Source organism: Stenella coeruleoalba (assembly GCF_951394435.1).
Source record: "Stenella coeruleoalba genome assembly, chromosome: 6".
NCBI lineage: Eukaryota > Metazoa > Chordata > Mammalia > Artiodactyla > Delphinidae > Stenella > Stenella coeruleoalba.
In genome coordinates, this window is record NC_137151.1 from 34453522 (window position 1) to 34478854 (window position 25333).

A 25333-nucleotide genomic window follows, 5' to 3' on the forward strand; every position below is an offset into this window, starting at 1 on the left:
GTTTCCCTGTGCTATACAGTAGGTTCTCATTAGTTATCTGTTTTATACATAGCAGTGTATATATGTCAATCCCAATCTCCCAATTCATCCCAACCCCCCTTGGTAATCATACATTTATTCTCTACAGCTGTGACTCTATTTCTGCTTTGCAAATAAGTTCAGCTCTACCATTTTTCTAGATTCCACATATAAGCGATATTATGTATTTTTCTCTCTTTCTGACTTACTTCACTCTGTATGACATTCTCTGGGTCCATCCACGTCTCTGCAAATGGCACTATTTCGTTCCTCTTTGTGGCTGAGTAATATTCAGTAAATGCTGGAGAGGGTGTGGAGAAAAGGGAACCCTCCTGCACTGTTGGTGGGAATGTAAATTGGTACAGCCACTATGGAGAACAGTCTGGAGGTTCCGTAAAAAACTAAAAGCAGGACTTCCCTGCTGGTGCAGTGGTTAAGAATCCACCTGCCAATGCAGGGGACATGGGTTCGATCCCTGGGCCAGGAAGATCCCACATGCTGTGGAGCAGCTAAGCCTGTGGCCCACAACTACTGAGCCTGCGCTCTAGAGCCTGTGAGCCACAACAACTTAAGTCTGCCCACCTAGAGACCATGCTCTGCAACAAAAGAAGCCACTGCTATGAGAAGCCCATGCACCTCAATGAAGAGTAGCCCCTGCTCACTGCAACTAGAGAAAGCCCGCACGCAAGGAAGACCCATCACAGCCTTTGGGTCTTTTTATAAATTAAATTTATATTAAAAAAACCCCTAAAAGCAGAATTACCATATGACCCAGCAATCCCACTCCTAGGCATATATCCAGAGAAAACCATGATTTGAAAGGATGCATGCACCCCGATGTTCATTGCAGCACTATTTACAATAGCCAGGACATGGAAGCAACCTAAATGTCCAGCGACAGGAATAGTTAAACAGGATGCAGCACATATGGACATGTCTCATTTACATGAGACATTTAGAAAGGTCATCTATCTTTACCCCAAAAAACTCTTGTAACATATTTCCCTGAAATAATGAGAGATCGTCAGTAGGTCATTCAGCCACATGACAGAGCAATAAGACTCACGTATAGGCCTATAGGAATGTCTTCCAGGCAGAACCTGAAAATGTAGTACTGCCACCTCATTGGTGAATTCAGAATCTCTCAGCAATTATCTTGGAATAGATCATTGAGCAGACAGAAAACTTGCTATTCGTAACCACATACGTATTTGAGTTTGTCCTCTCCTTGATCACATGCCCCTTCCTCCAGCCCCCAAATGTAATCACTCTCTGTGAGTTTTCTGTTAGCCATGCCTTGCTTTTCTTTATACTTTCACCACACAGGAATGTGGTGTTAAACACATTCTTGGTGTTCCCCAACACATTATCAAGTTTGTGTGTTTTTGACCTTCACATAAATGAAATCAAAGTGTGTGTAGTCTTCCTGACTTGCTTGGATTGTAGTTTCTATTTGTGATAACCACTCATATGTTGACGTACATAACCTAAGTTTATTAATTTTCACAGCTGTATAGTGTTTTTTTTTGTTTTGTTTTGTTTTTTTTGCGGTACACGGGCCTCTCACTGTTGTGGCCTCTCCCGTTGCGGAGCACAGGCTCCGGACGCGCAGGCTCCGCGGCCATGGCTTACGGGCCCAGCCGCTCCGCGGCACACGGGATCCTCCCGGACCGGGGCACGAACTCACGTCCCCTGCATCGGCAGGCGGACTCTCAACCACTGCGCCACCAGGGAAGCCCTGTATAGTGTTTTGTTGTGGAACATATCCAGTTTATCCAATCTTCTTTAAGAACATTCGGGTGGTCCAGATATTTCGCTATTATAAACAGTGCTCTGTGAGCATTCTGGGGCCACTCCTCATCCACACGCAGTTTCTCTAGTGTATGTACCTGGTGAGGGATCTGCACCATCAACTTTATTGGATGATTCACAGTGTTTTCCAAAGTGGTTGAACTACTTTATACTCCCACTAGTTCTGGATGAGATTTTTTTTTTTACTCCATATTCTTGCTAGCTCTTGATATTGACAAAGATAAATTTTTTAAAATTAATTTTGGCTGCTTTGGGTCTTTGTTGTTGCACGCGGGCTTTCTCTAGTTGTGGCAAGCAGGGGCTGCTCTTCGTTGCAGTGCGCAGGCTTCTCATTGTGGTGGCTTCTCTTGTTGAGGAGCATGGGCTCTAGGTGCAAGGGCTTCAGTAGTTATGGCACTCAGGCTCAGTAGTTGTGGCTCGCGGGCTCTAGGGCGCAGGCTCAGTAGCTGTGGCGCATGGGTTTAGTTGCTTCAGCGGCATGTGGGATCTTCCCAGACAAGGGCTCGAACCCGTGTGCCCTGCACTGGCAGGCGGGTTCTTAACCACTGCACCGCCAGGGAAGTCCTGACAAAGATAAATTTTTTTTACCAATTCGATGCATGTGAAATGTTATTATGGTTTTAACCTGCATTTGCTGAGGTTTACCATATTGGGTTAGTTACCTTAAAAAGACAAAAAAAATGCAGAAGTTCTCTTTGTCTTGCCCATTCGGCAGTATTATAAACAACTTTCCTGGAAGCAACTGGGATTCCACATGGATATTCACAGCATGATCCCCCCCAAACAGAGCAAAACATCTTCAGGGTTGTAACATGAAGCTGAGCTGCTACCAGCACTGTTATTCAGAAGTGACAGGCTCCTTGCTAGATTGAGTGTGAAAGTGAAAGCCTTGCTGCTTCTAGAATGGAAGACAAGTACCAATGACTTGTGTGGACTCCAGTCCCTTATAGAACCTTATGCCTGGAAGATACAACTCACTCACTTGCTGCATGGCAGCCTCTAGGATGGCTACAGGGTTTCCCTGTGGAGGCTTCTGCTTCAACAGTGGCTTCCCAGGTGTCTACACATTTCATGCTTGCCTTACAAGGGAAGGCTCCATCCTAATCCAGTGGGCATTTTGAAAAAAGAAGGAACTGAAAGCCCTTCAGTAAAGAACAGAAAGTAAAGCCAAACCAAACTTAACTTCACAAATCTCCTTTTTTTATAAGGTGAGAGTCTAGAGCTGGGTTGTTCAATATAGTGGCCATTGCCACCTGTGGCTGCTGAGCACTTGAAACATGGTTACTCCAACTGAGGAGCTGAGTTTTAAATTGTGTTAAATTTACTTAATTTAAATTGAGAAACTGAAGCAATATAAAATATTTTTCTGTTAAATACATTTTTGGTTTGGTAGTACAACATTTCAAACTGTTGAAAATTTACCATCTGAATTGATGTTCTCTAAGTATGAAATAATACACACTTTTGAAGACGGTATAAAATTCTTTATGTTGATTACATACTGACTAATCATATTTTTGATACACTAGGTTAAATATATTGTTAAAGTACTTACCTGTTTCTTTTTGCTTTATTAAGTGGTTACTGGGAAATTTTAAGTTACATATGTGGAGTGACATCAGGGAAGATGGTAGAGTAGGAAGTGCCAGGAGTCCATCTCCCTACCTAGACAACTATACCGGCAGAATCTGCCTGATGTGACTCTTCTAGACCTCTGCAGTCTATTCAAAAGTTGCAAATTCCAGGGGAAGCCCTGACAGTAAATTGTGGTTAATTTTGGTTAATTTCACCTCTTAGCACATCAGTGGCTCCCCGTCAACCACTACCATCCCCCCACCAGAGGCAGCCATGCACATGTACTTGTAGTAGCCTGTGCACAGCTTATGGGAGCCAGGGTGAACAGCAAGAACCTTGTCCTCCAAATATCAGGGATCTGCGTTCTGATTGCTGTTTCTGATTGCAGAGATACAGACACTATGGTGGGCAGCCATTGTTCCAGTCCCACCATCTGAAGAGACTTACAGGGGATTTAAAGACCCAGAGCTTATCTATTCCCTCATTCATTATTCCCCTTCTCCCCTTTTGGGCACTAGACATTTAAGGACTAGGACATTCAAAACCAATTGAATATCCATAGAAAGTCACTGTGTATATCCAGGGAAAGGTGCAGGCTCAGAAAAGACAGGAGAAGACCCTGACTTTATACCTCAGGCTAATCCTTGGCACAAAGGCACCAAACAACAACAACAACAAAAACAACATCAGTAAACCCTGGAGCAGGCAGACAATCTGATTTCCAGAGTTACCAGTATAATTCAAATGTCTGATTTTCAACAAAATATCACAAGAAAAGTATGGCCAATTCAAAGGAAAAATTAAATCAACAGAAACCATCCCTGAGAAAGACCAGATAGTGGACTTATTAGAAAAATACTTTAGAACAACTGTCTTAAAGATGCTCAAAGAGCTATCGGAAGATGAAAACAAAGTCAAGAAAACAATGTAGGAATAATTTGTAAATATTAGTAAAGAGAAGACATAAAAAGGAACTAAAAAAAGATTCTGGAACCAAAAAGTACAATAACTGAAATGAAAAATTCACTAGAGGGAGTCAAAAGCAGATTTGAGAAAGAAAAAGAAAGAAACTTATAGAAAAGATGACTGAAATTATCGAGTTGAGTAACAGAAAGAAAAAAAACTGAAGAAAAGTGAATAGAGCCTGCAGAACCTGTGAGATACTGTAAAGAAGACGGACATATGCCTCGTGGGAGTCACATAGGAGAACAGAGAGACAGGGGCAGGGAGATTATCTGAAGAAGTAACGGTCAAAACCTTCTCACGTGTGATGAAATACACGAATATTAATATCCAAGAAGCTCAATGAACACCAAGTAGAATGTGCACAAAAAGGTGCACATTGAGAGACACATTCTAATCAAACTGTCAAAGACAAAGACAAAGAGAGAGTCTTGAAAGCATTAAGAGAGAAGTGACTCATCACATATAAGAGAGAGATCTTAAATAAGATCATGTGGACATTTCTCATCTGAAACCTGAGAGGCCAGTATACAGTGGGTTGATATATTTAAAATGCTGCAAGAAGAAGAAGAAAAAAAAACCTTGTCAACCAAGAATACTTCATCTGCCAAAACTGTCCTTCAAAAATGAGAGAGAAATTAAGACACCCTCAGATAAACAAAAGCTGAAGGAATTCATTACCAGTAGACCTGCCCTGCAGGAAATGCTACAGGGAGTCCTTCAGGTTGAAATGAAAGGACACTAGGCACTAACTCAAATCCATATGAAGAAATAAATATTTATAGTAAAGATAAATACATGGGAAATTATAAAAGCTAGTAAATTGTAACTCTGGTTTGGAATACCACTTTTTTTCCCTACATGATTTAAAAGACTAATGCATAGAAAAATTATTAGCCTACGTTTTTGAACACACAGTGCATAAAGATGTAATTTTGTGACATCAGTAACTGGAAGGGGTTGGGGAATGGAGCTGTATGGAAACAGTTTTGTATGTTATTGAAGTTAAGATGGTGTTAGAACCTTAGGATGTTAAATGTAATCCCTATGGTAACCACAAAGAAATTAAAATGTCTCACTACAAAAAAATCCACTAAGCACAAAAGAAGACAATAATGCAAGTACTGAGGGACAAAAAGCTATAAGGTATATAGAAAACAAATAACAAATGATACTTTATTTTTACTTTTATTGAATAAATTTGACAATACGACATCATGTAAGTTTAAGTTATATAGCATGTTACTTTGAAACATTTACATATTGTAGTATGATTGCTGATGAGGCTATTACTTCTCACATCACGTAATTATAGTACAAAATTATTGTCTATATTCATTTCATTATACTGTGCATTAGATCACTATGGTTTCTTTACTACTTGTTGACAAGTTTGTACCCTTAAACACCATCACTCTTATCCCTATTCCCATCCCCTGGTAATGACCATTTCACTGTTTTTTTACACGTTTAATTTTTTTTAGATTTCACATATAAATGATATCATTCAGTACTTTCTGACTTACCTTGCTTAGCATAATGTACTTAAGGTTTATCCATGTTGTCACAAATGGGAGGATATCCTCCTTTCTCATGGCTGAATGATATTCTATCGTATATACGTACCACTTTTTTTTGTCCATTTATCCGTTGATGGGCATTTGGGTACCATATCTTGGTTATTGTGAATAATGCTGCAATAAACATGGGAGTTCAAGTATCTCCTGGAAATCTTGTTTTCATTTTCTTTGGGTATATACCCAAAAGTAATTGCTGGATCATATTTCTATTTTTAATTTTTTCCTTTTTTACAAATTGAGGTATAGTCGATTTACAATATTTTATAAGTTTCTGGTATACAACACAGTGATTCACAATTTTTAAAAGTTATATACCATTTATAGTTATTATACATTCCCTGTGCTGTGCAATATATCCTTGTAGCTAATTTATTTTATGCATAGTAGTTTGTACCTCTTGATCCCCTAACCCTCCTCGCTTCCCTCTCCCCACTGGTAACCACAAGGTTGTTCTCTAGATCTGTGAGTCTGTTTCTTCTTTGTTATATTCACTAGTTTATTTTTTAGATTCCACATGTAAGTGATATCATACAGTATTTGACTTTCTCTGACTTATTTCACTAAGCAAGATACCCTCCAAGTCCATCCATGTTGTTGCAAGTGGCAAAATTTCATTCTTTTTTATGGCTGAGTAGTATTCCATTGTGTGTGTGTGTGTGTGTGTGTGTGTGTGTGTGTGTGTGTGTGTGTGTGTGTGTGTGTATGTATTCATTCCACATCTTTATCCATTCATGTGTTGGTGGACACTTAGGTTGCTTCCGTATCATGGCTATTGAAAATAATGCTGCTAGAAACTTTGGGTTGCATATATCTTTTGAATTGATTGTTTCATTTTCTTCAGATATAAACCAGGAGTGGAATTGCTGGATCATATGGTAGTACCATTTTTAGTTTTCTGAGGAATCTTCATACTATTTTTACAGTGGCTGCACCAATTTACATTTCCACCAGCAGTATTTTGAGGGTTCCCTTTTCTCCACATCCTCACCAGCATTTGTTTTCTCTTCTCTTTTTGATAATAGTCATCCTAACAGGTGTGATGTGATATCTCATGTGGTTTTGATTTGGATTTCTCTGACAATTAATGCTGTTGAGCACCTTTTCATGTGCCTGTTGGCCACCTGTATGTCTTCTTTGGAGAAATGTCTGTTCAGGTCTTCTGTCCACTTTTAGTTTGTTTCTTTTTTCTGCTTTTTTTTTTTTTTTGATACTGAATTGTATGAGCTGTATATATATTTTGGATATTAACCCCTTATCAGTCATATCATTTGCAAATATTTTCTCCCATTCAGTAGGTTGTCTTTTCCTTTTTGCTGTGCAAAAGCTTTTAAGTTTAATTACGTTTTAGTTATTTATTTTTGTTTTTGTTTCCTTTGCCTTAGGAGGTAGATCTAAAAAAATATTGCTACAATTTATGTCAAAGAGTGTTCTTCCCATGTTTTCTTTTAGGAGTTTTATGGTCTCCAGTCTTACATTTAGGTCTTTAATCCATTTTGAGTTTATTTTTGTATATGGTATTAGAAAATGTTCTAATTTCATTCTTTTACACATAGTGGCCCAGTTTCCCCAGCACCATGTATTGAAGAAACTGTCTTTTCTCCATTGTATATTCTTGCCTCCTTTGTTGTAGATTAATTGAATTTAAGTGTGTGGGTTTTTTTCTGTGCTCTCTATTCTGTTCAACTGATCTATGTGTCTGTTTTTGTGCCAGTACAATACTATTTGATTACTGTAGTTTTGTAGTATAGTCTGAAGTCAGGGAGCATACCTCCAGCTCTATTCTTTTAACATTTGAAGAACCTCCATATTGTTTTCCATAATGGTTGGACCAAGTTACATTCTCACCAACAATGTATATATGTTCCCTTTTCACCACATCCTCACCAGCACCTGCTGTCTCTTCTTGATGATAGCCATTCTAACAGGTGTGAGGTGATAGCTCATTGTGGTATTTTCATTTCTCTGACGATTAGTAAGGTTGAACATTTTTTCATGTGTCTATTGGTCATTTTGATATCCTCTTTGGAAAAATGTCTAGTTAGTTCTTCGCCCATTTAAAAAATTGGATTTTGTTGTTGTTAGAGTTCTTTATATATTTTGGATATTAACCACTTATTGGATATATGGTTTGCAAAATTTTCCTCCCATTCTGTAGGTTTTTTCATTTTGTTAACTGTTTCTTTTGCTATGCAGAAGCTTTTGCCTTTGATGTAGTTACATTATTATTATTATTTTTTGGTATGCGGGCCTCTCATGGTTGTGGCCTCTCCTGTTGCGGAGCACAGGCTCCAGACGCGCAGGCTCAGTGGCCACGGCTCATGGGCCCAGCCGCTCCGCGGCATGTGGGATCTTCCCGGACCAGGGCACGAACCCGTGTCTCCTGCATCGGCAGGTGGACTCTCAACCACTGCGCCACCAGGGAAGCCCAATGTAGTTACATTATTGATGAGCTTCTTCCCTATGTTTTATTCTAGGAGTTTTATGTTATCAGGTCTTATGTTTAAGTCTTTGATCCATTTTGAGTTAATTTTTGTGAACAGTATGAGACAGGGGTCCAATTTCATTGTTCTGCATGTATTTCTCCACTTTTCCCAGCAAGATTTTTTTTGTTTTGTTTTGTGTTTTTTTGCGGTACGCGGGCCTCTCACTGTCGTGGCCTCTCCCGCTGTGGAGCACAGGCTCTGGATGCGCAGGCTCAGTGGCCATCGCTCACAGGCCCAACCCCTCCGCGGCATGTGGGATCTTCCCGGACCGGGGCACGAACCTGTGTCCCCTGCATCGGCAGGTGGATTCTCAACCACTGTGCCACCAGGGAAGCCCCCAGCAAGATTATTTGAAGAGACTATCCTTAATCCATTGGGTATTCTTGGCTCCCATGTTGAATAATGGTTGACAGTATATAGCAGGATTTGATTTGGGGGCTTTATTTTGTTTCACTGGTTAGTGTGTCTGTTTTTGTGCCAGTACCATACTGTTTTCCTTCCTATGGCTTTGTAGTATAATTTGAAATCTGGAACTGTAATACCTCTGACTCTGTTCTTTTTTTCCTCAGGATTGCTTTGGCTATTTGGGGTCTTTTGTGGTTCCATACAAATTTTAGGATTGTTTCTTCTATTTCGGTGAAGAATGGCTTTGGTATTTTGGTGGGAGTTACACTGAATGTGTAGATGGCTTTGAGTACTGTGGCCATTTTAACAATACTAATTTTTCCAGTCCATGGACAAGGGATGTCTTTCCATTTATTTGTGTCGTCTTTAAATTCTTTCAGCAAAGCCTTGTAGTTTTCATTGAACAGATCTTTCACTTCCTTGGTTAAATTTATTCTAAAGTGTTTTATTATTTTTGATGCTATTGTGAATGGGACAGTTTTATTTCTTTTTCAGATGCTTCATCATTAGTGTAAAGGAATACAGTTGCCTTCTGTATGTTGATTCAACCACTTTACTAAAATCATTGATTAATTCCAACAGTTTTATGACTGACTCTTTGGGATTTTTCTATATATAAGGTCACATAATCATCAAGTAGTGAAAATTTTACTTCTTTCTTTCTGATTCAGATACCTTTTATTTCTTTGTTTGCCTATTTGCTCTAGCTAGGATTTCCAGTACTATTTTGAATAGGAGTGGTGAGAGTGGCATCTTTGTCTTGTTCTTGATTTTAGAGGAAACACTTTCAGTTTTTCTCCACTGAGTTGGAGAAAATGTTGGCTGTGGGTTTGTGATATATGGCCCTTATTATGTTGAAGTATGTTCCTTTTATACCTAATCTGTTAAGGGTTTTTATCACGAAAGGCGTTGTATTTTGTCAAATACTTTTTCTGTTTCTAGTGAGTTGATTACTTCATTTTCGTCTTTCATTTTATTAATGTGATGTACTTATTGATTTGCATATGTTGAATCATCCTTGCATCCCAGGGATAAATACCACTTGGTCATGGTGCATAATCCTTTTAAAGTGTTCTTGAATTTGGTTTGCTAATTTTTTTGAGAATTTATGCATCAGTATACATCAGGGATATTCGTCTATAGTTTTCTTTTCTTGTGGTATCCTTATCCGGTTTTGGTATCATAATGTTGGCTTTGTAGGATGAGTTTGGAAGTGTTCCCTTCTCGGTAATTTAGAAGAATTTGAGGAGGATTGGTGTTAATTCTTCTCTAAATGTTTGTTAAGATTCTCTAGTGAAGCTGTTTGGTTCTGGAATTTTCTGTGTGGGGAATTTTTGATTACTGATTCAATCTCTTTACTCATTATTGGTCTGTTCAGATTTTCTCTTTCTTCTTGATTCAGTCTTGGTAGGTTATATTGTCTAGAAATATATACATTTCTTCCAGGTTATGTAATTTGTTAGCATATAATTGTTCATAGTAGTCTCTTATGATTCTATGTGTTTCTGCAGTATCAGTTGTAATGTCTCCTGTTTTGTGTCTAATTTTTAGTCTTCTCTATTTCATCATCAATTAGTCCAGCTAAAGTTTGGTCAGTTTTATTTATCTTTTCAAAGAACCGACCTTACTTTTGTTGTTCCTTTCTATTGTTTTTTTTCTGGTGTCTATCTCATTTATACCTTTTCTTTTTTTATTTTCCTCCTTCTGCAAATTTTGGGCTTAACTTGTTCTTTTTCTAGTCCCTTGAGGTGTAAGGTTAGGTTGTTTATCTGAGATATTGCTTATCACTTACTGTATGAATTTTTGCTGCAGGCTTGCCTCTGAGAACTGCTTTTGCTACATCCTACAATATTTTGTATGTTGTATTTTCATTTGTATTAAAATAATTTTTCATTTCCAGTTTCATTTCTTTTTTGACCCAAGGGTTGTTTAGAAGTGTGTTTTTAGTTTTCACATATTTGTAGATATTCTCACTTTTCTCATTTCTAGTTTTATATTATTGTGGTCAGAAAAGATAGCTGGATGATTTCAATCTTCTTAAATTTGCGAAGATTTTTTTTTTTTGTGGCCTATCATATGATTTATCCTAGAGGATGTTCCATGTGCATTTGAGAAGACTGTGTATTCTGGTGCTGTTGGACAGAATGTTCTGTGTATCTATTAAGTCCATTTGTTCTAAAGTGTGGTTCAATTCAAGTATTTTCTTGTTGATTTTCTGTCTAGATGATCTATCCATTGGTGATAGAGAGGTATTGAAGTCCCCTACAATTACTGTATTGTTGTCTATTTCTCCCTTAATATCTGTTATTATTTGTGTAATATATTTTGGTGCTTGGGAGTTGGGAGCCTGTATATTTACAGTAATATATCTTCTTTTTAAATTATTATTTTATTGAAGTATAGTTAATTTACAATGTTATGTTAGTTTCAAATGTATAGCAGAGTGACTCAGTTATACATATATTAATACGTTTTATATATATATATATATATATATATATAAAATACATATACTCTTTTCCATTATAGGTTATTATAAGATATTGAGTATAGTTCCCTGTGCTATACAGTAGGTCCTTGTTGTTTATCCATTTTATATATAGTAGTATTTGTTAATCCTGATCTCCTAATTTACCTCCCCCCACTCCCCACTATCCCCTTTGGTAACCATAAGTTTGTTTTCTATGTTTGTGAGTCTATTTCTGTTTTATATATAAATTCATTTATACCATTTTTTAAGGTTCCACAAATAATGATATCATATGATGTTTGTCTTTGACTTACTTCACTTAACACGATAATCTCTATATCCATTCATGTTGCTGCAGATGGCATTATTCTTTTTTATGGCTGAGTAATATTCCATTAAATTCACACACACGCACATGCACACATACACACACCGCATCTTCTTTCTCCATTCATCTGTTGATGGACATTTAGGTTGCTTCCATGTCTTGGACATTGGAAATAGTGTTGCTGTGAACACTGGGGTATATGTATGTTTTCAAATTACAGTTTTTGTGTTTTCCAGATATATGCCCAGGAGTGGAGTTACTGGATCTTATGGTAGGTCTATTTTTAGTTTTCTAAGGAAACTTCATACTGCTTTTTATAGTGGTTGTACCAATATACATTACCACTAACAGTATAGGAGGGTCCCTTTTCTCCCCACCCTCTCCAGCATTTATTATTTGTAAACTTTTTGATGATGGCCATTCTGACCAATGTAAAGTTGGTAAAAGGCAATATGATGATCTCAAGAATAAAATTAATAAACAGAAGGAGTACTTTACCAAATAAAAATTTTAAAAGACAAACTAAGCAGAAATTCTGGAATTAAAGAACTTGATAAGTGAAAAGAAGAATGCATTAGAAATAGAGCAGATCAGATGGAAGAGAGAATCAGAAAGCTGGAAAATAGAAAACTAGAAATGAATCAGGAGAGAGAAATCACTTTTTTAAATGTGAAAAAATCCTATGAGAGCAATCAGACTCCATTAAAAAGCCAACAAAAGAATAAGGATATTCCAGAAGGAGAAGAGAAGGGGAAGAGGGTGACAGTTTATTTAAGGAAATAATAGCTGAGAACTTCCCAAACCTGGGAAAAGGAATTGGATATAGAAGTCTACAAAACTAATAGCTACCTGCCACTAAGGCTGGAAGCACACACACACACACACACACACACACACAAAATGGTGGTGGTAAAAAAAAAAAGGGGGGGACGGTGGAAGAGTGGCAGGAGGTTTGTACTTAGCATTTGCAGCTTTGGTTGTGCCCATGGCTCAGTAGGGGCATCCTCAAGTGGGAGGGTTGTAGAGGATTGTGGGTGGTTGTCTTGCCAGAATCCTGGGGCAGACAGCAGTAGACACTTTTCTTCAGTTCTCTTGTCTACTACCTCCTTTTCCTTTCTCTCCTCCCAGTCACTGAGGTCTCTCCTCAGAGAGCAGCAGATCCCTCTAGCTGCAGATGTGCAACAGGACAGATACCATTCACTGCTTCCATTCTTCACTCACTCTGCCAAAGAGGTTGTGCCACCAACCCCTGGACCTGCTGTTGCCTTCTGTGCTGCTGCTGGCTACACTGCAACTCCTCTTGCTCCACAGCTTCCTCCGTGGTACAATCCACCCACATTTGGGTTCACATATGGATGATCTCTTGGGTTTCCTGGTATGATGTGCAGAGGTACTCTTTTTCGGTTAGTTATAGATGTCTGATTAATTATAAATTAAAGGGGAGAGAATGCTGACATCACTGTCAGTAATAACTTTAAATATAAGTGGATCAAACCCTTCCATCAAAAGATACAGAGGCTTCGGTTGGAGCGCAGGGAGAGGACTGGGGTTGGCGGCGTGAACACAGCCTGCAGGGGGTTAGTGCACCACGGCTAGCCAGGAGGGAGTCTGGGAAAAAGTCTGGACCTGCCGAAGAGGCAGGAGACATTTTCTTCCCTCTTTGTTTCCTGGTGCGCGAGGAGAGGGGATTAAGAACGCTGCTTAAAGGACCTCCAGAGACGGGCACAAGCCACAGCTAAAAGCGCGGACCCCAGAGAGGGGCATGAGACACTGAGGCTGCTGCTGCCGCCACCAAGAAGCCTGTGTGCGAGCACAGGTCACTATCCACATCCCCTTTCCGGGAGCCTGTGCAGCCCGCCACTGCCATGGTCCCGAGATCCAGGGACAACTTCCCCGGGAGAACGCACGGCGTGCCTCAGGCTGGTGCAACGTCATGCCAGCCTCTGCTGCCAAAGGCTCGCCCCGTACTCCGTGCCCCTCCCTTCGCCCAGCCTGAGTGAGCCAGAGTCCCCGAAGCAGCTGCTCCTTTAACCCCGTCCAGTCTGAGTGAAGAACAGACGCCCTCTGGTGACCTACACGCAGAGGCGGGGCCAAATCCAAAGCTGAGCCCCGGGAGCTGTGAGAACAAAGAAGAGAAAGGGAAATCTCTCCCAGCAGCCTCAGAAACAGCGGATTAAAGCTCCACAATCAACTTGATGTACCTGCATCTGTGGAACACCTGAATAGACAACGAACCATCCCAAATTGAGGAGCCGTGTAGATGAAAGGCTCTTGGTGCTGCAGCCAGGAGTCAGTGCTGTGCCTCTGAGGTGGGAGAGCCAACTTCAGGACACTGGTCCACAAGAGACCTCCCAGCTCCACATAATATCAAACGGTGAAAATCTCCCAGAGATCTCCATCTCAACACCAGCACCCAGCTTCACTCAACGACCAGCAAGCTACAGTGCTGGACACCCTATGCCAAACAACTAGCAAGACAGGAACACAACCCCACCCATTAGCAGAGAGGCTACCTAAAATCATAATAAGTCCACAGACACCACAAAACACACCAGCAGACGTTGACCTGCCCACCAGAAAGACAAGATCCAGCCTCATCCACCAGAACACAGGCACTAGGCCCCTCCACCAGGAAGCCTACACAACCCACTGAACCAACCTTAGCCACCTGGGACAGACACCAAAAACAACGGGAACTACAAACCTGCAGCCTGCAAAAAGGAGACCCCAAACACAGTAAGATAAGCAAAATGAGAAGACAGAGAAACACACAGCAGATGAAGGAGCAAGATAAAAACCCACCAGACCTAACAAATGAAGAGGAAATAGGCAGTCGACCTGAAAAAGAATTCAGAATAGTAATAGTAAAGATGATCCAAAATCTTAGAAATAGAATAGACAAAATGCAAGATACATTTAACAAGGACCTAGAAGAACTAAAGAGGAAACAAGCAACGATGAACAACACAATAAATGAAATAAATGAAATTAAAAATACTCTAGATGGGATGAATAGCAGAATAACTGAGGCAGAAGAACGGATAAGTGACCTGGAAGATAAAATAGTGGAAATAACTACTGCAGAGCAGAATAAAGAAAAAAGAATGAAAAGAACTGAGGACAGTCTCAGAGACCTCTGGGACAACATTCGAAGTATAGGGGTTCCAGAAGAAGAAGAGAAAAAGAAAGGGACTGAGAAAATATTTGAAGAAATTATAGTTGAAAAGTTCCCTAATATGGGAAAGGAAATAGTTAATCAAATCCAGGAAGCACAGAGAGTCCAATACAGGACAAATCCAAGGAGAAATATGCCAAGACACATGTTAATCAAACTGTCAAAAATTAAATACAAAGAAAACATATTAAAAGCAGCAAGGGAAAAACAAATAACACACAAGGGAATCCCCATAAGGTTAACAGCTGATCTTTCAGCAGGAACTCTGCAAGCCAGAAGAACTGGCAGGACATATTTAAAGTGATGAAGGAGAAAAACCTGCAACCAAGACTACTCTACCCAGCAAGCATCTCATTCAGATTTGATGGAGAAATTAAAACCTTTACAGACAAGCAAAAGCTGAGAGAGTTCAGCACCACCAAACCAGCTTTACAACAAAAGGAACTTCTCTAGGCAAGAAACACAATAGAAGGAAAAGACCTACAATAACAAACCCAAAACAATTAAAAAAATGGGAATAGGAACATACATATTGATAATTACCATAAATGTAAATGGACTAAATGCTCCCACCAAAAGACACAGATTGGCTGAATGGATACTAAAACAATACCCATATGTATGCTGTCTACAAGAGACCCACTTCAGACCTAGAGACACATACAGACTGAAAGTAAGGGGATGGAAAAAGATATTACATGGAAATGGAAACCAAAAGAAAGCTGGAGTAGCAATTCTCATATCAGACAAAATAGACTTTAAAATAAAGACTATTAGAAGAGACAAAGAAGGACACTACATAATGATCAAGGGATCGATCCAAGAAGAAGATATAACAATTGTAAATATTTATGCACCCAGCATAGGGGCACCTCAATACATAAGGCAAATGCTAACAGCCATAAAAGGGGAAATCAACAGTAACACATTCATAGTAGGGGACTTTAACACCCCACTTTCACCAATGGACAGATCATCCAAAATGAAAATAAATAAGGAAACACAAGCTTTAAATGATACATTAAACAAGATGGACTTAATTGATATTTATAGGACATTCCATCCAAAAACAACAGAATAGACATTTTTCTCAAGTGCTCATGGAACATTCTCCAGGACAGATCATACCCTGGATCACAAATCAAGCCTTGGTAAATTTAAGAAAATTGAAATTGTATCAAGTATCTTTTCCGACCACAACGCTATGAGACTAGATATCAATTACAGGAAAAGATCTGTAAAAAATACAAACACATGGAGGCTAAACAATACACTACTTAATAATGAAGTGATCACTGAAGAAATCAAAGAGGAAATAAAAAAATACCTAGAAACAAATGACAATGGAGACAAGACGAACCAAAACCTATGGGATGCAGCAAAAGCAGTTCTAAGAGGGCAGTTTATAGCAATATAAGCCTATCTTAAGAAACAGGAAACATCTTGAATAAAAAACCTAACCTTGCACCTAAAGCAATTAGAGAAAGAAGAACAAAAAAACCCCAAAGTTAGCAGAAGGAAAGAAATCATAAAAATCAGATCAGAAATAAATGAAAAAGAAATTAAGGAAACGATAGCAAAGATCAATAAAACTAAAAGCTGATTCTTTGAGAAGATAAACAAAATTGATAAACCATTAGCCAGACTCATCAAGAAAAAAAGGGAGAAGACTCAAATCAATAGAATTAGAAATGAAAAAGGAGAAATAATAACTGACACTGCAGATCCTGGGAGATTACTACAAGCAACTCTGCCAATAAAATGGACAACCTGGAAGAATGGACAAATTCTTAGCAATGCACAACCTGCCAAGACTGAATCAGGAAGAAATAGAAAATATGAACAGACCAATCACAAGCACTGAAATTGAAACTTGATTAAAACTCTTCCAACAAACAAAAACCCAGGACCAGATGGCTTCACAGGCGAATTCTATCAAACATTTAGAGAAGAGCTAACACCTGTCCTTCTCAAACTCTTCCAAAATATAGCAGAGGGAGGAACACTCCCAAACTCATTCTACAAGGCCACCATCACCCTGATAGCAAAAGCAGACAAAGATGTCACAAAGAAAGAAAACTACAGGCCAATATCACTGATGAACATAGATGCAAAAATCCTCGACAAAATACTAGCAAACAGAATCCAACAGCACATTAAAAGGATCAGACACCATGCTCAAATGGGGTTTATTCCAGGAATGCAAGGATTCTTCAATATACACAAATCAATCAACGTGATACACCATATTAACAAATTGAAGGAGAAAAACCATATAATCATCTCAGTAGATGCAGAGAAAGCTTTCGACAAAATTCAACACCTATTTATGACAAAAACCCTGCAGAGAGTAGGCATAGAGGGAACTTTCCTCAACATAATAAAGGCCATATATGACAAACCCACAGCCAACATCGTCCTCAGTGGTGAAAAACTGAAAGCATTTCCACTAAGATCAGGAACAAGACAAGGTTGCTCACTCTCACCACTCTTATTCAACATAGTTTTGGAAGTTTCAGCCACAGCAATCAGAGAAGAAAAGGAAATAAAAGGAATCCAAATCGGAAAAGAAGAAGTAAAGCTGTCACTGTTTGCAGATGACATGATACTATACATAGAAAATCCTAAAGATGCTACCAGAAAACTACTAGAGCTAATCAATGAATTTGGTAAAGTGGCAGGATACAAAATTAATGCACAGAAATCTCTGGCATTCCTATATACTAATGATGAAAAATCTGAAAGTGAAATCAAGAAAACACTCCCATTTACCATTGCAACAAAAAGAATAAAATATCTAGGAATAAACCTATCTAAGGAGACAAAAGACCTGCTTGCAGAAAATTATAAGACACTGATGAAAGAAATTAAAGATGATATAAATAGATGGAGAGATATACCATTTTCTTGGATTGGAAGAATCAACATTGTGAAAATGACTATACTACACAAAGCAATCTACAGATTCAATGCAATCCCTATCAAACTACCACTGGCATTTTTCACAGAACTAAAACAAAAAATTTCACAATCTGTATGGAAACACAAAAGACCCCAAATAGCCAAAGCAATCTTGAGAACGAAAAATGGAGCTGGAGGAATCAGGCTCCCTGACTTCAGACTATACTACAAAGCTACAGTAATCAAGACAGTATGGTACTGGCACAAAAACAGAAAGATCAATGGAACAGGATAGAAAGCCCAGCAATAAACCTACGTACATATGGTCACCTTATCTTTGATAAAGAAGGCAGGAATGTATACTGGAGGAAGAACAGCCTCTTCAATAAGTGGTGCTGGGAAAACTGGACAGGTACATGTAAAAGAATGAGATTAGATCACTCCCTAACACCATACACAAAAATAAGCTCAAAATGCATTAAAGACCTAAATGTAAGGCCAGAAACTCTCAAACTCTTAGAGGAAAACATAGGCAGAACACTCTATGACATAAATCATAGTAAGAACCTTTTTGACCCACCTCCTAGAGAAATGGAAATAAAAACAAAAATAAACAGATGGGACCTAATGAAACTTCAAATCTTTTGCACAGCAAAGGAAACCATAAACAAGACCAAAAGATAACCCTCAGAATGGGAGAAAATATTTGCAAATGAAGCAACTGACAAAGGATTAATCTGCAAAATTTACAAGCAGCTCATGCAGCTCAATAACAAAAAATCAAACAACCCAATCCAAAAATGGGTAGAAGATGTAAATAGACATTTCTCCAAAGAAGACATACAGACTGCCAACAAACACATGAAAGAATGCTCGACATCATTAATCATTAGAGAAATGCATATCAAAACTACAATGAGATATCATCTCACACCAGTCAGAATGGCCATCATCAAAAAATCTAGGAACAATAAATGGTGGAGAGGGTGTGGAGAAGAGGGAACACTCTTGCATTGCTGGTGGGAATGTGAATTGGTACAGCCACTATGGAGAACAGTATGGAGGTTCCTTAAAAAACTACAAATAGAACTACCATATGACCCAGCAATCCCATACTGGGCATATACCCTGAGAAAACCATAATTCAAAAAGAGTCATGTACCAAAATGTTCACTGCAGCTCTATTTACAATAGCCCGGAGATGGAAGCAACCTAAGTGTCCATCATCGGATGAATGGATAAAGAAGATGTGGCACATATATACAATGGAATATTGCTCAGCCTTAAAAAGATACGAAATTGAGCTATTTGTAATGAGGTGGATAGACGTAGAGTCTGTCATACAGAGTGAAGTAAGTCAGAAAGAGAAAGACAAATACCATATGCTAACACATATATATGGAATCTAAAAGAAAAAGGTTATGAAGAACCTAGGAGTAAGACAGGAATAAAGACACAGACCTACTAGAGAATGGACTTGAGGATATGGGGAGGGGGAAGAGTAAACTGTGACAAAGTGAGAGAGTGGCATGGACATATATACACTACCAAATGTAAAATAGATAGCTAGTGGGAAGCAGCCACATAGCACAGGGAGATCAGCTCGGTGCTTTGTGACCACCTAGAGGGGTGGGATAAGGAGGGTGGGACGGAGATCGGAGATGCAAGAGGGAAGAGATATAGGAACATATGTATATGTATAACTGATTCACTTTGTTATAAAGCAGAAACTAATACACCATTGTAAAGCAATTATACTCCAATAGAGATGTAAAAACAAAAAATCAGCAGTCTCAAAGCCATAAGTATTGTCAAAAAAAACAAATCAGAATAGACATAACCAAATAATACAGTGAGACTTTTTCAAGAAAATTTAAAAAAAAACATACAAAAGATACAGACTGGCAGAAACAAACAAACAAAAATGATCCAACTAGATACTGTTTATAAGACTCACTTTAGATCCAAAGACAGAAACAGGTTAAAAGTGAAAGGACCAAGGAAAAAAAAAGTGAAAGGACAGAAAAGGATATTCCATGCAAACAGCAACCAAAGACAGCAGGGGCAGCTATAATAATATCATACAAAATAGTATTATTTAAATCAAAAATGGTTACAAAAGACAATGAAGGATATTATATATTATTAAAAGATTCAATAGAACAAGAAAGTAAAATAATTATAAACTTCATTAATGTATCTAATAACAGGACATCAAAATACATAAAGCAAAAAAATGACAGAAGAAACAGTTTTAAAATAATAGTTGGAAACTTCAATATCTCATTCTCCACAATGGATAGAAAAGACAGGTAGAAGATAAGTACAAAACTAGAGGACTTACGGACTTCCCTGGTGGTGCAGTGGTTAAGAATCTGCCTGCCAATGCAGGGGACATGGGTTCGATCCCTGGTCTGGGAAGATCCCACAAGCTGTGGAACAACTAAGCCTGTGTGCCACAACTACTGAGCCTGTGCTCTAGAGCCCAGGCACCACAGCTACTGAGCCCACGCACCACAAGTGCTGAAACCTGCGTGCCCTAGAGCCTGTGCGCTGCAATAACTGAGCCCATACGCCTCAACTACTGAAGCCCACGCACCCTAGAGCTTGCACGCCACAACTACTGAGTCCACATGCCTCAACTACTGAAGCCTGTGCACTCTAGGGCCTGCACACCACAACTACTGAGCCTGCACGCCACAACTACTGAGCCCGCATGCTGCAACTACTGAAGCCCGCGCAGCTAGAGCCTGTGCTTCACAATAAGAGAAGCCACTGCAGTGAGAAGCCTGTGCACCACAATGAAGAGTAGCCCCTGCTTGCCACAACTAGAGAAAGCCCGCGTGCCGCAACTAGAGAAAGACCGCATGCAGCAACAAAGACGCAATGCAGCCAAAAAAACCCCAAAAAGACAAAGACTTGTTTTCTTTGTCAGGAGAAAGAAAACAATACAATAAACCAACTAGATCAAACATAAATATACAGAACATTCTACCCAAAAATAACAGAATATACACACTTCTCAGGGGCATATGGGACATTCTCCATGGTAGATCATATGTACACTAGGCTATAAATCATCTTAATAGATTTTTTAAAAATTTATTTATTTTCAGTATCTGCAAATCAATCAGTGTGATACACCACATTAACAAACTGAACAATAAAAACCATATGATCATCTCAATAGATGCAGAAAAAGCTTTTGACAAAATTCAGTGGAATGGGATAGGAAGCTCAGAAATAAACCCAGACACCTATGGTCAATGAGTCCGTGACAAAGGAGGTAAGAATATATAATGGAGAAAAGACAGTCTCTTCAATAAGTGGTGCTGGGAAAACTGGACAGCTACATGTAAAAGACTGAAGTTAGAACACTCCCTAACACCATACACAAAAATAAACTCCAAATGGATTAAGACTTAAATGTAAGACCAGACACTATAAAACTTTTAGAGGAAAACATAGGACAAACACTCTTTGACATAAACCACAGCAAGATCTTTTTTCACCCATCTCCTAGAGTAACAGAAATTAAAACAAACAAATGGGACTTAATTAAACTTAAAAGCTTTTGCACAGCAAAGGAAACCATAAAGAAAACGAAAAGACAACCCATAGAATGGGAGAAAATATTTTCAAACAAAGCAAACTACAAAGGGATTAATCTCCAAAATATACAAAGAGCTCAAATACCTCAATACCAAAAACAAAAACCCCCCAAAAAACAACCCAATCCCCAAATGGGCAGAAGACCTAAATAGACATTTCTCCAAAGAAGATATACAGATTGTCAACAAACACATGAAAGGATGCTCAACATCACTAATCATTAGAGAAATGCAAATCAAAACTACAATGAGGTATCACCTCACACCAGTCAGAATGGCCATCATCAAAAGGTCTACAAACAATAAATGCTGGAGAGTGTGTGGAGAAAAGGCAACCCTCTTCCACTGTTGGTGGGAATGTAAATTGGTACAGCCACTACGGAGAACACTATGGAGGTTCCTTAAAAAACTAAAAATAGAGTTACCATATGACCCAGCAATCCCACTACTGGGCATATATCTGGAGAAAACCATAATTAAACAGATACATGCACCCCAATGTTTATTGCAGCACTATTTCCAATAGCCAAGACATGGAAACAAACTAAATGTCCACTGACAGAGAAATGGATAAAGAAAATGTGCTACATTTTTACAATGGAATATTACTCAGCCACAAAAGGGAACAAAATAATGCCATTTGCAACAACATGGATGGACCTAGAGATTATCATACTAAATGAAGTCAGTCAGAGAAAGACAAATATCATATAATATCACTCATGTGGAATCTAATTTTAAAAATGATACAAATGAACTTCTTTACAAAACAGACTTACAGATATTGAAAACAAATTTATGGTTACCAAAGGGGAAACGTGGTGGGGAGTGATAAATCAGGAGCTTGGGATTAACATACACACACTACTTACTTTACATAAGATAGATAACCAACAAGGACCCTAGTATATGGCACAGGGAATTCTACTCAATATTCTGTGATAACCTATATAAGCAAAGAATCTGAAAAAGAATGAATATACATATATGTATAACTGAATCCCTCTGCTGAACATCTGAAGCTGTACATCTGAAACTAACACAAAATTGTAAATCAACTATAATTCAATAAAAAAAAAACCATGCACCTATGGTCAATTAATCCATGACAAACAAGACAAGAATATACAATGGAGAAAACACAGTCTTTTCAATAAGTGGTGCTGGGAAAACTGGACAGCAACATGTAAAAGAATGAAATTAGAACACTCCCTAACACCATACACAAAAATAAACTCAAAATGGATTAAAGACCTAAATGTAAGGCCAGACACTATAAAACTCTTAGAGGAAAACACAGGCAGATCACTTTTTTACATAAATCGCAGCAATATCTTTTTTGATCCACTTCCTAGAGTAATAAAAATAAACAGGACCTAATTAAACTCAAAATCTTTTGCAAAGCAGAGGAAACCATAAATAAAAAGACAAGACAACCCTCAGAATGGGAGAAAATATTTGCAAATGAAACAACCAACAGGGGATTAATCTCCAAAATATACAAACAGCTCATGCAGCTCAATATCTAAAAAACAAACAACCCGATCCAAAAAATGGGCAGAAGAGTGATACCTCCACATTTGTTCTTCTTTCTCAAGACTGATTTGGCTATTTGGGGTCATTTATGGTTCCATACAAATTTTACGATTTTTTTCTACTTGAAAACGCCATGGGAATTTTGATAGGGATTGCATTGAATCTGTAGATTACTTCGGGTGGTATGGATATTTTAACAATATTTATTTGTCTGATCCATGAATGTGGAATTTTTTCCATTTGTTGGTGTCTTCTTCTTCATTTTCTTTCGCCAAAGACTTGTAGTTTCAGTGTACAAATCTTTCACCTTCTTGGTTAAATATATTCCTAACTACTTTAATTTTTTCGATGCTCTTATAGCATTTTTAACTGGTTGGAATTTTGAAATCTGGCAAATAGAGAAACCATCTTCATGGGTCATTCCATCTCAAACCATCATACAGTTCCTACATCTAAGAATTTTCTCCCTAGAATTACCACTTTAGTTTGATCTAAAGAGCAAGCTCCACTCAAATCTGACCTACTTAGACCAAAGTCTCACTTGCAGACACCTCATGCTGGAGGAAAAGCAGTGTGCTGGCTTCTCAGCTCTCAGCTGTGAGGAATCCTAGGTTACCCTGGTAATGAGGCAGAAAACTGCAAAAAGCCTGACCAGCAAAGCAGAAAGGAGGCCAAAGAAAGACCAACTAATTTATAAAATGAACGATACTACTGGATCTCATACAATGAAATACTGTAAACTTAATAAAAACTCCGTAAGGTTCATGATTGTATAATATTTATAAAAATAAGTCCTCTATGTTGTAAAATACTAGCTACTAATTAAAACTAAAGAGTGCTCAAACTAATGTGGTTTACATCCAAACAGTATTTACAAACAGGACTTTTGTGAATGTAGTTCTTCCTTGGCCCTGTATTTTGTGGAGTTCTGACACTTTGCTCTCATGATTCTGACGTACTGCAGGATTATGCCTTAGTTTTCTTTTACCATCACTCTTTTATTTTTGAATATCAATCAGTCACATTTTAATATTACCCTTGCACTTTAACATATATCTCCATCTGATCATGTTTCAGTATAAAGTGTTTTATCATCATCATTCCTTTTAAAAGAGGTTCCAGGAATACACTTTTAATAAAACAGGATTTTAAGAACAAAAAATGGTAACCAGGAGACAAAGGGTGCTTTGACAGTATGCCTAGATTTATGCATTAAAACAAACTAATTAAAAAATGAAGTTTAAGTGGCATTTTGTTTTCAGTTTTTAAACATTTTTAACAATTACTTTAGCCAGAACCCCTGAATTTGTCCACAAACACCATGGGTCCAATTAGCTTATCTTCAAAAGCATCTTTTCAATAGACAATTGGCTAAGAAATAAAACAAAGAAGACAACATTCAAAATGTGTACCCCAGTCCCATTTTGGAGGCATTTAGTGAACAAGAGTCTCTATTGCATACTAAGCAGGCAGGTCACAATTGGCCCAGAAGTCCTAAATAATGATGATTTGCCTCTGAAATTTCCCTTATGGTTTTACAATGTTCCATTTAGACACACAGCAGTCCAGAACCAATACTAATCCAGCAGCGTTTTTCAAGTAATCGAGAGTATATTTTTCAAAAACAATCTATGCATAATACTGTAATTAGGGTACAAAGGAATTGAAAGCTTAACAAAACCTTACCGAAACGAGAGTCTGCACAAAATCAAGAAGATCATAGAAATATTTAGTATTGTATCTCATTTTCTGTTAAAACTTTCAAAAGCTACTGAACACAAAAAGCTTTAAACATGAAAAGGGAAGTCGAAGTCTTGATTTTTGTTCTGAAAATTTTCATTCTTAAAATATTACACGAGAGCTTCCCTGGTGGCGCAGTGGTTAAGAATCTGCCTGCCAACACAGGGGACACGGGTTTGAGCCCTGGTCCGGGAAGATCCCACATGCCGCGGAGCAACTAAACTCATGCGCCACAACTACTGAGCCTGTGCTCTAGAGCCTGCAAGCCACAACTACTGAGCCTGTGAGCCACAACTACTGAGCCTGTGAGCCACAACTACAGGAGCCCGCATGCCTAGAGCCCGTGCTCCGCAGCAAGAGAAGCCACCACAATGAGAAGCCTGCGCACCGCAACGAAGAGTAGCCTCCGCTCGCCACAACTAGAGAAAGCCTGCTTGCATTAACAAAGACCCAACGCAGTCAAGAAAATAAATTTATAAAAAAAAATTACACTAACATGAAAAATAATTTATGTTGAATTCTCCACATACGAACCATAATCTTCTATTCAAAAATGTTGATACTTCATTTCTTTACTAAATATCGTGTGATGTCTGATCCATGCTTTGATGCTAGAGATCGTCTTCTCACCTGACTTCTTTCCTTGGCTTGTCTTGCAGTTCTCTAAGAGTTAAAAAAAAAAATGCATGTGTACACATGTTAAAAAAAAAAGTACTGGCTACAGAAACTCAAAAAC

The 25333-nt window shown here is 38.4% G+C and overlaps 1 protein-coding gene across 10 annotated transcripts in view; it reads right to left on the reverse strand.

Moving 5' to 3' along the window:
• The window catches only part of ZRANB3 (zinc finger RANBP2-type containing 3), a 362989-nt gene that overhangs the window by 79737 nt on the left and 257919 nt on the right, over window positions 1–25333 (reverse strand). For 6 of the 10 annotated variants that reach the window (XM_079924961.1, XM_079924967.1, XM_079924959.1 and 3 more), the window contains one exon: window positions 25228–25260. In XM_079924961.1, the coding sequence (XP_079781087.1) occupies window positions 25228–25260 (33 nt within the window). Of the gene's footprint in view, window positions 1–22866; window positions 25261–25333 lie in introns of those variants that run through there. The other 4 variants (XM_079924968.1, XM_079924964.1, XM_079924960.1 and 1 more) reach the window with 2 other exon arrangements.